Source organism: Xyrauchen texanus, chromosome 28 (genome assembly GCF_025860055.1).
Source record: "Xyrauchen texanus isolate HMW12.3.18 chromosome 28, RBS_HiC_50CHRs, whole genome shotgun sequence".
Taxonomy (NCBI): Eukaryota; Metazoa; Chordata; class Actinopteri; order Cypriniformes; family Catostomidae; genus Xyrauchen; species Xyrauchen texanus.
The window spans coordinates 41,414,599-41,428,072 of record NC_068303.1 but is presented as its reverse complement, the minus strand read 5'-3'; the positions used below and the strand labels follow the sequence as shown (position 1 = coordinate 41,428,072).

General features: G+C 39.6%; 1 protein-coding gene across 1 annotated transcript; it reads left to right on the top strand.

Annotated features, from left to right (window-relative positions):
* Positions 1–6,704: 6,704 nt before the first annotated feature.
* On the top strand, positions 6,705–13,022 carry akirin2 (akirin 2). Its single transcript, XM_052096472.1, has 5 exons — positions 6,705–7,193; positions 8,430–8,573; positions 8,761–8,907; positions 11,772–11,843; positions 12,343–13,022. Exons 1-5 carry the CDS (start codon positions 7,016–7,018, stop codon positions 12,351–12,353), a joined length of 552 nt encoding a protein of 183 aa, XP_051952432.1. The 5' UTR covers positions 6,705–7,015; the 3' UTR covers positions 12,354–13,022.
* Positions 13,023–13,474: the final 452 nt, after the last annotated feature.

Genomic DNA, 13,474 nt, shown 5'->3' with positions numbered 1-13,474 from the left:
TTTTTATTAGGATTTTTATTTCTTGCATTGTGTTAGTGTTACTTCTCCAAGAAAGTTATAAAAAAAAATGTGAGTGTTTGCTGCCATGTAGTGGAATGATCTTATACTAAGAGTAGGGAGATCGAACAAAGCCTTTATTATAAGCTTTTTTAAATTGAACATAAAAAAGGGTCAATTTGACTCTTAAGGACATTTACATTTTACATTTAGTATTTTGGAACCGCTTTTATCCAAAGCGGCCAAGGACAACGTTTGGTATAAATAGGGGAGACCGGGTATGGTTGCAACACTTTTTGCTTCAGCACCTTTAATTTTTTGAATTTTTGAGCTACAGTTCTCAATTTTATACAAAGTGCTTACATTTATTTACTAGAAATGTCACCAATTCAAACCTCTGCGAGAACATCACAGACCTCATGAACTGATGTTGAATACATGGTGTTCTTTTGTTACAACCTAACCCACTATCGGGGTATGTTGTAACACATGCTGGGGTAAGTTGTAACAATTAGACAAAAGAAGCAAAAACAGAGGCCACACCATGCAATATGTTTCAAAAACTTAATTAAATAAAATAACATTTCAGAACAATGTCTCTCTCTCTCTCTCTCTCTCTCTCTCTCTCTGTGACTGACCATAAGTCAAATCCACTTTTTGTTTGACTCAGGAATGTGTGTGTAAATTAGTCTACTAGAACAAACTTTCTTTATGGTGTGTATGCTTAATGAACCCTCTACTACAATTAACCTGTGTAAAGAACATGTAGGTCTATTAAAAAAACAATGTCAATGTATCTGTGTGTGTTTATTCTTAATCAGAGTCACAATGGTGACAAATTAATGTTGGTAAATCTGGAGTGCAGGCTTGGTGGGCCCAGAGACAGCACAGGGCACATTTTACTCACACTTTGTTTGGCTTTGAGTTGCCAAATGGCTCCATACAGACAACACAAAGGTTTTCATCATCTGAGGTATCAGAATCCTCAGCTTCGGCTTTCAACCTTTTCTTGGCGGGCTTTCTCTCCTTTTTCTTTTGCTTGCCTTTATTCTTTTCTAAGATTCACTTTCTTACATTTTTGGTTCCTCTTCTTTGTTCTTCTGAAATCAATGATTGCTTTACTGGTGTATCAGTAAGTATTTCAGACTTCTTCCTAGTCCTGACAGTTGTTTTCCTTGGCCCTGTGGAAGTGGCCATATAGCTGAAGGAGAGTGTGGCAAGGCAGAGGGCGGGGCCGGGTCATGATTATACACACCTGGTCCCTTATCAGGCTAATCAAGCCTCCGAGAGGGATAAAGGTCGACTGCAGAGGATTGTGCGGGAGAGAGAGATCGTTTACGGACATGTCCGTCGTGTGTGTTTGTGTCTGTTTAAGTTTATTATAAAAATATTATTTACATCGTCAAGCCGGTTCTCGCCTCCTCCTTTCCATGGAACTGCTTTACACTGGTGCCGAAATCTGGGAAGGAGGAGGGATACGTAGTAGAGTTCTCGCCACTACCGTCCACCCCAACGGAGCAGCCACGGCCATCTGCCGGGGGACGAGGAGCCCAGCCGCCTGGAAGCGGACGACGGCCGCCGACCGCGAGCGAGGAGGGGCTCACTGCCGACCGCCTTAACCGTTGCCAGGGGCGGGGGAGACCCCTTCTGTTCCCCATGAACGCGGCGGGGCGTTCCGTCCGTAAGGGGCTCGAGGTCTGCCTCCAATATGCCCGGAGAGGTGCGGCTGTCGTCCGTTAGAGGGTGGAGGAGTGGCTGAGGAACAAGCTACGGCGTCTCGGAGAACTGGCGAGTAAATGTTTTGGGTTTTTTTATCTCTCACTGCCGCTCCGCGTTGGCCTTTTCCCTCTTTTTTAAAGTCAAAGTCAAAGTTTATTTATAAAGCGCTTTTAAAAACAGCCAGTGTTTGACAAAGTGCTGTACACTTAAAACCCATATTACTGCAAAAAAACAAATAAAAACAATTAAACAAAAGCAATAAAACAACTCTCACATAGCGTCAAATGCCAAACTATAATAATAGGTTTTAAGACTAGATATAAAAGCAGCAAGTGTCTGAGCCTGCCTGATGTACAAGGGCAAATTGTTCCAAAGCTTTGGTCCCGCTACTGCAAATGCTCGTTTGCCCCTGCTCTTCATCTTAACCCGAGGGACAACTAAAAGCAAATGGTCAGCAGACCTAAGCGCTCTTGGCGGCGCATACTGCTTGATCAGTTCAGACAGATACTTTGGTGCAAGACCATTAAGAGATTTGAAAACAAACATCAAAATCTTAAAATTAATCCTAAAATGGACAGGCAACCAGTGAAGAGAGGAGAGAATAGGGGTAATGTGCTCCCGCTTTCGTGTACCCGTCAACAGGCGAGCTGCTGCATTCTGGACCCTCTGCAGTCTGGAGAGAGAGGCCTGACTAATACCTACATAGAGGCCATTACAATAGTCCAGACGTAAAAGATAAAAATATGAAGCAGTCTTTGAAAGTCTATAAAAGACAGGAAAGATTTAACCTTGGTGAGTTGTCTCAATTGGAAAAAACTAGACTTAACTACTAAGTTAATCTGTTTATCCAATTTAAAATCACAGTCCATAATCACACCCAAATTCTTAACATATGGTTTCACTAGTGGATTCAATTCCCCAAGATCCACCTGTAAGGATTCATAAGTGCCACCCGACGTGAACAGCATGACTTCTGTTTTTCTTTCATTAAAACTTAGGAAATTCAGTGCCATCCAGGCCTTAATTTCCTCAAGACATTGTAATAGAGGCTTAACGTATGAGTGTCTCTCCTTTTCAAAGGCAGATAAATTTGCGTATCATCTGCATAAAAATGAAAAGAGATGCCAAACTTCCTGAAAATGTGTCCCAGGGGGAGCAAATACAAGGCAAACAAAATAGGCCCCAAAATGGAGCCTTGGGGGACCCCACACGTAAAAGAAGCCGTTGAGGATGCAAATTCTCCTAGGCGAACTGAGATAGTTCTTTCAGTCAAATATGATTTAAACCATGCCAATGCAGTACCCTCAATACCAGCACATTTTTCTAAGCGTGTAACCAAGATCTTATGGTCTATGGTATCAAATGCAGCGGACAGATCCAGTAAAATTAGAATTGCACAGTTCCCCGAGTCAGTAGTAAGTGACAAATCGTTAGAAACCTTCAACAGTGCAGATTCCGTACTATGCTGGGACTTAAAACCAGACTGAAACACTTCATGGATACCATGTAGATCTAGGAAAGCATTCAATTGTCCAAATACAACCTTCTCCAGTAATTTCGACAGAAACGAAAGTTTCGAGATAGGTCTAAAATTAGCAAAGACTGTGGGATCCAGGTTAGATTTCTTGATTACTGGTTCCACTGATGCATGTTTAAAAGACTTAGGTACGACTCCCGAGGCCAGGCTGGTATTAATAATCGCAAGTACAATAGGACCAATAGCATCCAGTGAGTCTTTTAGAAGACGTGGAGGAACAATATCCATACAACATGAGGATAATTTCATTTCAACAAAAAACTCCCTCAGAGAGACAAGAGACACCGGCACAAACTGATCAAAAACAGCAGTGCACTCAGAGGAAACGGATAAAAAAGTCAAAGGGGGGGATATATTAGATCTAATAGCCTCAATCTTATCAATAAAAAAGTGTAAAAAATGTTCACACAACTCAGCAGAAGGCTCTAAACAAATAGCTTGAGGAGTGTTCAGAATAGCATTAATAGTACTGAACAGCACAGCTGGCTTATGGGAATTGTTACAGATAACATTAGAGAGATACTTTGATTTCTCTAATCTAACAGTTTTTTGATATTTAGACAAATTGTACTGTAAAATATCAAATGAGATCTGTAATTTATCCTTCTTCCAGCGGCGTTCCGCCCTTCTGCATTCCAGCCTTATGGCTCGAGTAGCCGCATTCAGCCACGGTTGAACTCTAATTTTTTCACGAATCGTCCTGAAAGGGGCAACTGTATCCAAGATATTTTGGCAAGTTAAAAAGAACGATGTAGTTAGTTCTTTGGTATTAAGCCCACATGCGGGCATTGAGTAATCAACTTCATTTGCATTAAAAGCTTCAGAAAATAATTGAGCAGTTGAAGGGTTAATCGCCCGACAGCGACGTTATGGAACAGTCACTTTGGAATCACGAGAAATACATATTTCAAATAAAACAGGCAAATGATCAGAAAAAGTGGCATCACAGACTTCAATGTTACTAATAGGCAAGCCATATGTCAAAATGTTACAGTGTTTTTTGGGGGGGTACTACACTGTTACAGGAAGTACAAGGAAGTGTTTGTGTCTTCTGTTTAAGTTTTATATTAAACTATTATTTATATTGAAAAGCTGGTTCTTGCCTCCTCCTTTCCATTGACTTCTTTACAGAGTGAACGCTTGATCTGGAGAAAACCCTGAGGTGCCTGGATCATCTGAAGCACAGGACATGGTGACATCATGAACTGCAGAGGAGCCTGAAGTAACCAGGTGAGCTGGAGGAGAGGATGCTTTCCCAGATATACTGTATGTGAACAGTGGTTAACCAGCAAAAGCAAAACCTCTCTATCTAAACATTGTTGCAGATCACGTCACCCCTTCGTGGCAATGGTATTCCCTGATGGCAGTGGACTCTTTCAGCAGAATAATGGGCCCTGCCACACTGCACACATTGTTCAGGAATGGTTTGAGGAACATGATGAAGAGTTCAAGGTGTTGCCCTGGCCTCTAAATTCTCCAGATCTCAATATGATAGATCATCTTTGGGATGTGCTGGACCAATAAGTCTGATACACAGCGGCTCCATCTCACAACTTACAGGACCTGAAGGATCTGCTGCTAATGTCTTGGTGCCAGATACCACAGAACACTTTCAGGGGTCTTGTAGAGTTCATGCCTCAGCAGTTCAGTGCTGTTTTGGCAGCACGCAGAGGACCAGCAGCATATTAGGCATGTTTTGGCTCATAAGTGATATTTGAGACAATGAAGTATTACATTTTTTGTTGATTGTGTTCGCACAGGTGATATGTGTTTAAACATTATCTCACTTATTTTTGTTTGTTTGACTCCCGGTGACAATTCTTCTATTATCCATCCACCTTTCCATCTCCACCTGTGTATTTCATTATGCCTATATCAATTATACTCTAGAGGGGGGCTCTCAGAACTCAAGACTAGCCTTGTGCTCGAGCCCCTCCATTATGAAAAGCACGGCAAATTAGTTTAACTTAATACACTCCAGGACTATATGAACCAGTGAACTTGTGAAATATAATTTACATTACAAACAGCAACTAACACATTGTTCTCTATGATATGGTACAATGGGGCTAAAGGCTCTTGGATGTCATTTTTCTCCTCAATCACCATACGTGACAACAAAAAACATTTAGAACTTTTCTAAACACCTGTAGTCCTGCTACACATTTTGCATTAAAGGGTTTAAAATTGTCAATTTTTTGTAGGACAAACTTGCCAAGTACATCAAAAAGGGCAGAATTTCTGAAATTGAGGAAATGGATGAGGGGATTCATTTTGCATCAAAACACTCTACACCATTAATGATAAGTTTGCATTCCTTTTTTGTCCCTTTGTTTTTTCTAACTTAGAAATAGGTGTTTCCTCCCCTTTTCCATTCATTGATCTAATGTATGCTTCTCTAACTTTTCTCATATACATGTCATAACTGACTGTAAAGATAACACTGTTGTTTATAATTTTTTTCTTTTATCTCTTATCTATATTTATTATGTAACCCAAAAAGTACTTTATTACTTCTGTGGAACACAAAAGGAGATGTTGACCAGAATGTTAACCTCTAGTCTATTTGAGACTTGCTGGAGAATCTGGTATGAACAGAGAAACCTTCCTTAGTTACGCTTAGATTCTCAAAAGGGATCTGACAAAACTCTTAAAAAAATAAATAAAATATCTCTCAAAAATGTTTTTTTTTTCTTTTTTCTCCATAAGAGGCAACACATTTGAGGTGTTTTTTGCTTGCTATCTGACAATTAGCATGCAGTACCAGTATCGGCCACCAGGTGCCACTATCAGTAAGCATGAAATCCTACGTTTACAAGGCGACAGATGACAGCTGTGGTTTTGATCTGTTTATTTGAATTGTTGTTTAATACATCAGGAATGTGTTGCCAATCTTAATAAAGGAAAGAAACATATATAATGTTTGAGAGCCTACTAATATGTGAGATCAACAATTAAATTACTACATATGGTTTTTATGTGGCATTCATTAAAAAATGAGAAAAAGGAATGTTTTTTGAGAGAGAAAAAATATTTTGAGACAGAATTTTTTTTTGAGAGAGAACAGAAATAGAAAAAAATATTTTGAGATAGAAATCTTTTTTTTTGAGAGAAAACAAATGTTGACAGAAATCATATTTTGTTTTGAGAAAAAAACATTTTGGAGAGAGAGAGAGAGAAAAAATTTTTTTGTTGCCGTTTGCCTTTTTTCAGGGCTTCCGTAGCAGGAGATATTTCGGTGCTTTTTTCAAATCCACAAAAAATCCAAAACCACCAATGGGCGATTTAAATCGGGAAAAATGAGAGCAATGTGTTGTGGGTTATGTAGGTCTCATGGCCGCTCTTGACGGTAATCCGGATTGAGAAAGCGTTTTACATGAACTACAAGTACCTGCTTCCACTGAATAAAGCTGCGCATGTGCAGAGAAGCAGCTTCGTCAAATGTTTTGTTTGTACTCCATAGATTTGTTAGACGGCTAGCGCTTACTGGCGGAAATCAAGCGGAGTAGGCGCGATCTTAGCACAATCCGAAATCATCGGTGCCTTTATAAAGATTATCGAATCCACCACTGCGCTCCTCAGTTCTTTTAAGTGTTCATTTTTCTTAGCCAATGTTTTGGGTGGAAATCGACGCAGGATTTAAATAATAACGAAGCGATTAAGTCGTGTTCCCTTGAGATCCGGGCAAAACTGTCGCTATCTGTGTGCGTGCGCGCGGATCATTTCTCTTTATCTCATTAACAGGCACAATCTGTAGTTAAAATGGCTTGTGGGGCCACGCTGAAAAGGACTATGGATTTTGATCCTTTGATGAACCAAGCGTCTCCCAAGAGGAGGAGATGTGCGCCCATGTCCCCGTCCTCCTCCAGCGCCTCCCCGCAGAAGTACCTGCGCATGGAGCCCTCGCCCTTCGGCAGAGTGTCTTCAGCCCTCACCACAGGTCTGTAAGGATCTAAGATGACAAACACTCACTGAATTATCAGTATTTATGTGAGCATTCCTGTAGAAAACTCCCTCTAGCAACGTTTAGATATGATTATTTCACTAATACTCTTTATTACAGCATCACCGAACACTTCAGACATTTTCAGATGCTGCTGGAATCAGTAAATGGGGACAGATGTGTCACGATCTCATTAATAAACTCAAGGATATGGTCGGGTTTGGGTTTCTCACCTTATTTGTATTTACGAAGATAAGCGACAAACGCGTTTATTCTAACGATCTGATTTGAAAAGGTGATTATTATTGTTATTAGTGTAAATTGTCTGTTTAGGTAGTTCCTTTATAGACTGGTGATTTTTAATACGGCTCATTGAGGTTTGTATCTCTTTATTAACATGGCTCTCCACTATACACCCCACTCAAACACATTTAAAATGTGCTTGTACCTGACAGATATTAGTGAAAGACGTGTTGTGAGAAATCACACCTGTTCTGTGATAGTCCTAGGGTCACCGTGTCAGGGAGCGGCCCACACTTTTTCAGCCAATCAGAAACGCTCTCTGCCCGTCATTTATATTGTGAGTTCGGCTTTGCTGCCATCGGGTTGGCTGACATCTTTGGAGGGCGGGGGTTTGGAGAAATTGGCGTGTGGTTGGGGTGAACAAAATGGCTGAAAATGTTGACCACAAACTTAAAGTTCACCGAGAAAATTCACCGTTTTTGCGAAAAGAAGCCATTCTGAAACACTGAACTGCCGCTGTTCTTTAAGACACAGTAGCTGTTTAGCGTGTTTTGTACATATCAATGTAAACATGTATAATATGCAGTATATGACCAATAAATGCAATTTCAAGGTATCTTTAATTTATTAAAAAGCTAAATTGTGACAAATGATAAAATTAGTAGAATGAATGTTTTCATAATATACTGTGTTAGAAGTTTCCCTGTATTATCAGCAGCATTAGCTGAGATCATTTCTGTCAAAGTGGACATTTATAAATGAAGTGTACCCAAATGAATCAGAATCAAATCTGTATCAATACCAGTCCTAAGAAGGCTAGATAAGAAACTTCCTTTTGCAATGGGAAATATTTCAAGGCTGGAGAGACAATTGTATTATCATGTTAACAAAGTCACTGTGGAGTTAAAGTGCCCTGCAACTGCATTTCTGAGTTAACATCTGTCCATCAAACCACAAAGCCTGTTTTAAAATGATGCTTCCCTCTTCCAGAGCAAATTTTGTGCAACATAAAGCAGGAGTACAAGCGCATGCAGAAGAGAAGACATCTGGAGAACAGCTTCCAGCAGACAGATGTTTGTTCCCCCATCGACTCGCAGCCACACACCTCCATCAGCAGCACAGCCACACTGCCAGGTACTGCGGATCATCTGCTAGAATGATTTTGGCCTAGATTTTTAGGATTATCCCTCAATATCCTGAAACATGCATGTGATTTTGTATTTTTGGATTTCACTCTGTGGGAGCAACCCTTTGACCACCCACCGGAGCTGTGTATTTTCATTGACATAGGGTGATTTGTTTTGATTTTATTCTCTGTAAGGAGCCTCTGGATCAGTGTCACCCTCCAGACGGGAGCAACCGTTATTCACGCTGAAGCAGGTGGGCATGATCTGCGAGCGTCTGCTGAAGGAGCGTGAGGAGAAGGTTCGGGAAGAGTATGACGAGATCTTGACAACCAAACTTGCAGGTATTTGCAGTTGCTATTGTCATTAGGGGTTTAAGCACCTATTATACCGTATGTCGCAGTCGCAAGTGCCACCGGAACCAAAGCAGTACAGAAAGATTCTCAAGAGTCTATCAGTAATAACCAAAAACGTAATAATTTAATACTTGTAGGACTTTCGATTCATTGTCGCCAAATTGTAAGAAGTGGGTGTGGCCACATTTCTACTCAAAGGATTATGTGACACTTTTTTTTATGTTAGCAGGTATGTATGTCTTGCACACAAGGGCAGAGAATGTCAACATTTATTATTTTTAATTTCAAAAGGAAAAGGGTTCATTTAGGGATTCATCGAGCTATTTACATTTTCATGTTCCAAATGAACATCGAGTCAATGCCGCAGGTCGTGACGTACGTGGTTTAGGCTTTCCATTGAATTTCAACCAATCCATATCAAGTGTGTTATCAGCATTATTTGAGAAGGCATGGCCTTTACATTTGACAATTTAGTCATTGCCATGCACGTGACCAGCACTTCAGACTCTCAAGCGGCATCAGTTTGTTGAGAGACTTGATAGTACTGTGACGCAAGTCCCCTGCACTGCTGACAGAAGGACAGGACAGGCTTTCATTCAAAGGCAACACCGTTTAAATGTTTGCGCAGTACGCATTTATTTACGAGAGTGTTTTGAGATATGCAGTGATGTGTGGTGTTCTTGACGGACTCGTTAGAGACGCGGATTACATTGATTGACCCAGACACAGATATGATCCATCCATCCCTAATGTAAATGTATTGACCGATCTAAGCACTTCTATTAGTCTCAAAATAAGTCCCAAAAGTTTTTGAAGTGTAAAAAAAACATTAACGTATTTTCTTTACAGAGTACATGGCTTGATATTTATTTGCGTATTACATTTCAGATATAAATGACCATTGTGAGTAAAGTATTGTGAGCTGACAAAACATGTATCATTTATTTGCGCATTCTGTTACAAGCAATTATGAGAATCTTTGATGCTGTTAATGGCATTATCAAAATAAAGCTGTGTGATTTGATCAGACAGTGGTTGTGTTCACTACCCCTTCTCCCTTCACTCCGCTGCTGATCACGCCCACTTTGAGTGCATCTTTTAAAAATGTGGTGAGTGCTCAACTGTACTGAAACGGGGGTGTTGTGACCCTTTAAATAGTTATAACTTGAATGGAATGAGATATTTTCACCAAATTTGGCACATCTATGTAAGGGGTCAATCTGAGAACATGTTTAAAAACGTGCCACTTGGTGGTGTTATACCGATGACATTTTAAAAAATAGCTGTAACTAAGGCACCATTGCTCCAGTCGACTTGAAATTGTGCGTGCAGTGTCTATGTCCAAGGTGTCATCAAGGTCAATGAGGACATTTGCATATGCTGAAAAACATGACCGTCATTGACCAATGAACTTTCACCAGCTGGTAAGACAAAGTTAACAAAGGCCGCTTGCAACAAGACATGGTGGGGCTATTGCTCTCTTGGCCCATGGGGTCTGGGAGACGCTATCACATTTTACATGTGTGTAAACGGTTGTGTGTTCTGCAATGTTTTACACAGACACACGTTATTCATATCATATGATGGATCTCCTCATTCTGAACAAATTTGCCTCAAGAACCAAAGTGATTCTGAATGAGCATGAAAGATTGGACAATAGGTGGCACTGCAACAGTCAAGATTGTTAAAATGGTTAGATCTCCTTGGTCCTCTACCTAAAGGTCCTGTTAATAGAGCGCAACAGTGCCCACCCGCTGTGCCGGTTCCATAACTGCTTTTCCGCATTGACTTTTCATAAAATCATTCATAAGAGTTCTAATCCATGAACTTAACCAACCAGCTCCGAGGTCAATCACAACAGTACAAACTTTTTGAAGCAAAAGTATTTGAAATTCAGACAAAATGACAAAGCCTGTGTACTTACCATCTTTCATGAGGGAATGAACTACAATCCCATGAAGCATTGCGAATGATGTAATCACATAAAAAGGATGGGAATATATAAAACTATTGATTTATACTATTGAGAACTATTGACAATATATTTTGTTTATTGCCAAATGTTCTGAGATAGATAGATATATATATATATATAACTAAATAAGTAGTTTGAGGGGTGAAGCAAGGCCGAATCTGTGTCATGCTGAAAGTGGGCGGTCTCTTCAGGGCTTTTTTTTTCAGTTCTCTGATTGGTGCATCTTTCTCTGCTGTATCATGGGTAATGTAGTTGTACACCATGAATTCCACTATCGAACGGCATTTTTAAACGATGAAGTTGAAATAAGGCAGACGGATGGCTTCAACGGAAGCATTTACCATCAATGACCACACTCGGCGCTCACAGTAGGCCTGTCTTTAAAGGTTTATATGTTTTCGTTAAAATCATTTATACTACAGGGCTGTTGAATGCTTGATTCTGATTGGTTGAGAACGTTCTAAGGTGTGCAATTATTTTCAGGGAAACGCACGGCTAAAGTAGTTCCAGGCAGGTCTTGACCGCATTACAGTTCCATATCACTTCGCGTAGTCAAAAGAATGATGATGGAAAGAATGAACCGGATTTCTTCATCCGGAGCCAGACTGATGTGCTCTATTATGGCACTTCATCTCTATTTTATGTTCTTATTAATACATAATATCTTTAAAAGCAAGCATTTAAAGGTCCTAAAGTGCTTGACCCCGTTAATTGCTGCTTGCAGTTTTGTCCTGAAACAGCTGTCATCACAACATGTATGAACCAAATATGATCTCCAGTGGAGCTCAAAATTAAAGTAAGGGTCTATTTTTTAAAATTAAAGTAAGGGTCTCCTAACATTATAAGTGCTTAATAAGGTGAATCTTTTTCTCTCCAGAACAATATGATGCATTTGTGAAGTTCACCCATGACCAGTTGATGAGGCGATTTGGGGAGCAGCCTGCCAGCTGTAAGTCATTCCTTTCAAAATATTGTGATATCATGTATAAATATTATAATATTGTGATTTAATATTACTTAAAGCTGAAGTGTGTAACCTTTTCAGTGTTTTAATACTTCTATCCCAGCTAAATATGCAGAAACAGTCATCATAAGCCATTCATAGGTTCATTTTCTTGAAAACGGTAAACACTGTCTCTGTGGTGTTATGAAAATTGCTCTGTTTTGAGCGACCATCTCAAGAGAGACCATAACATTGACTCGACCAATTGCGTGAGTTGGGGACGGGACTATCTGTTTGTTTATTCAACAGTGTTTATTTCTGCAATTCCGTTTGGTGGCGAATAAATGACATACTTCAGCTTTAAAGGGATGGGTAACCAAAAAAATAAATAATCTAAGAATAACAAGTACACTTTTCCATATAACGTAAGGAAATTAGCACTTTTGGTTTTCATGATCTTATTCTCTGTCCGTCATGCTCACTTTTTGTTGTTGTTTTTCTACAGATGTGTCCTGAGTGGGCTCGTGCCGTGACTCATCCTGTTCTTCTGTGGTCGTTGCCATGCTCCAGTGGATCTCTTTGCCTGTGTGAGCTCTAGACACACAGAATAGGTTCAGCTGGGTTCCCCGCAGTGCCAATCTGCATCCTTTTCTCACTGGGCACAGAGTATATGTCAGGCTTCTGTCAGTGCGTAAACCACTCTCTCAATCTCTCTCTCTTCAGCAGCCGAGTGCTTCCTGCCAACAATGACCATATGTGGACCTCTGCAAAACTATTATTCAAATCAGTGGCTCTTGTGTCTCTCTTACTGAAACCTGGATATTTATTAGGCTTTACCGTTGCCTTTTATACAGTCACCTCTTATTTCATCCTAGCGTTTTTTTATGTTTAATTTCATTAAATGCCTTTATTGACAGCAAATGATGTTGATTGCCATGATACATGTGATGTTGAGAAATGGCCATGTATCTTCGAGACTGTTTATAGCTTTGTGTAAATACATCCTCTCATTCATGTGAAGTTTTCATGTACAATCATATACAGCATTTATTTGGTTTGGAGTCTGTTTTCATGGTTTGAATTTATTTTGGTTTATTTTTTTCCCTTTTCCCCTCTGCATTATAGTTTTACTGCTCCTGTAGTTTAAATGACTTTCTGTTGGGAAAAGTATACCAATAAACTGTTTACATAACTTGTGTTCTTGCAGTTGTTTATGTGCAATGGGTTAAGCAGTGAATGCCGCAGAAGAGATTACTATTAAATGTTTAAAATCCTATAAATCAAGATTACTGATTAAATGTCGTGAACACTAGTTAAACAGTACTATTGACATAACTCTCTGGTAATTCATTGGATTGGTGGTTGTGGCGATGACCACATATTTCAAGATGTCTATTGAATTTAAAAGGGGCCAAGGAAATATTAGGCCAAGGTGTGTATAAATGGAATACGTGAACTATTACTTTCCACATGAAGATATGAACAAATATAATTTGAGATGATTAAAAAAACCTGGTGACACTTCACAATAAGGTTGTAGTTGTAAACATTTGTTATGCATTGTTGAACTACATTAGGTAACTTGTGCTAGCATGTAGTAATCTTGGTTCATATTATAATAATTACATCTCGACATA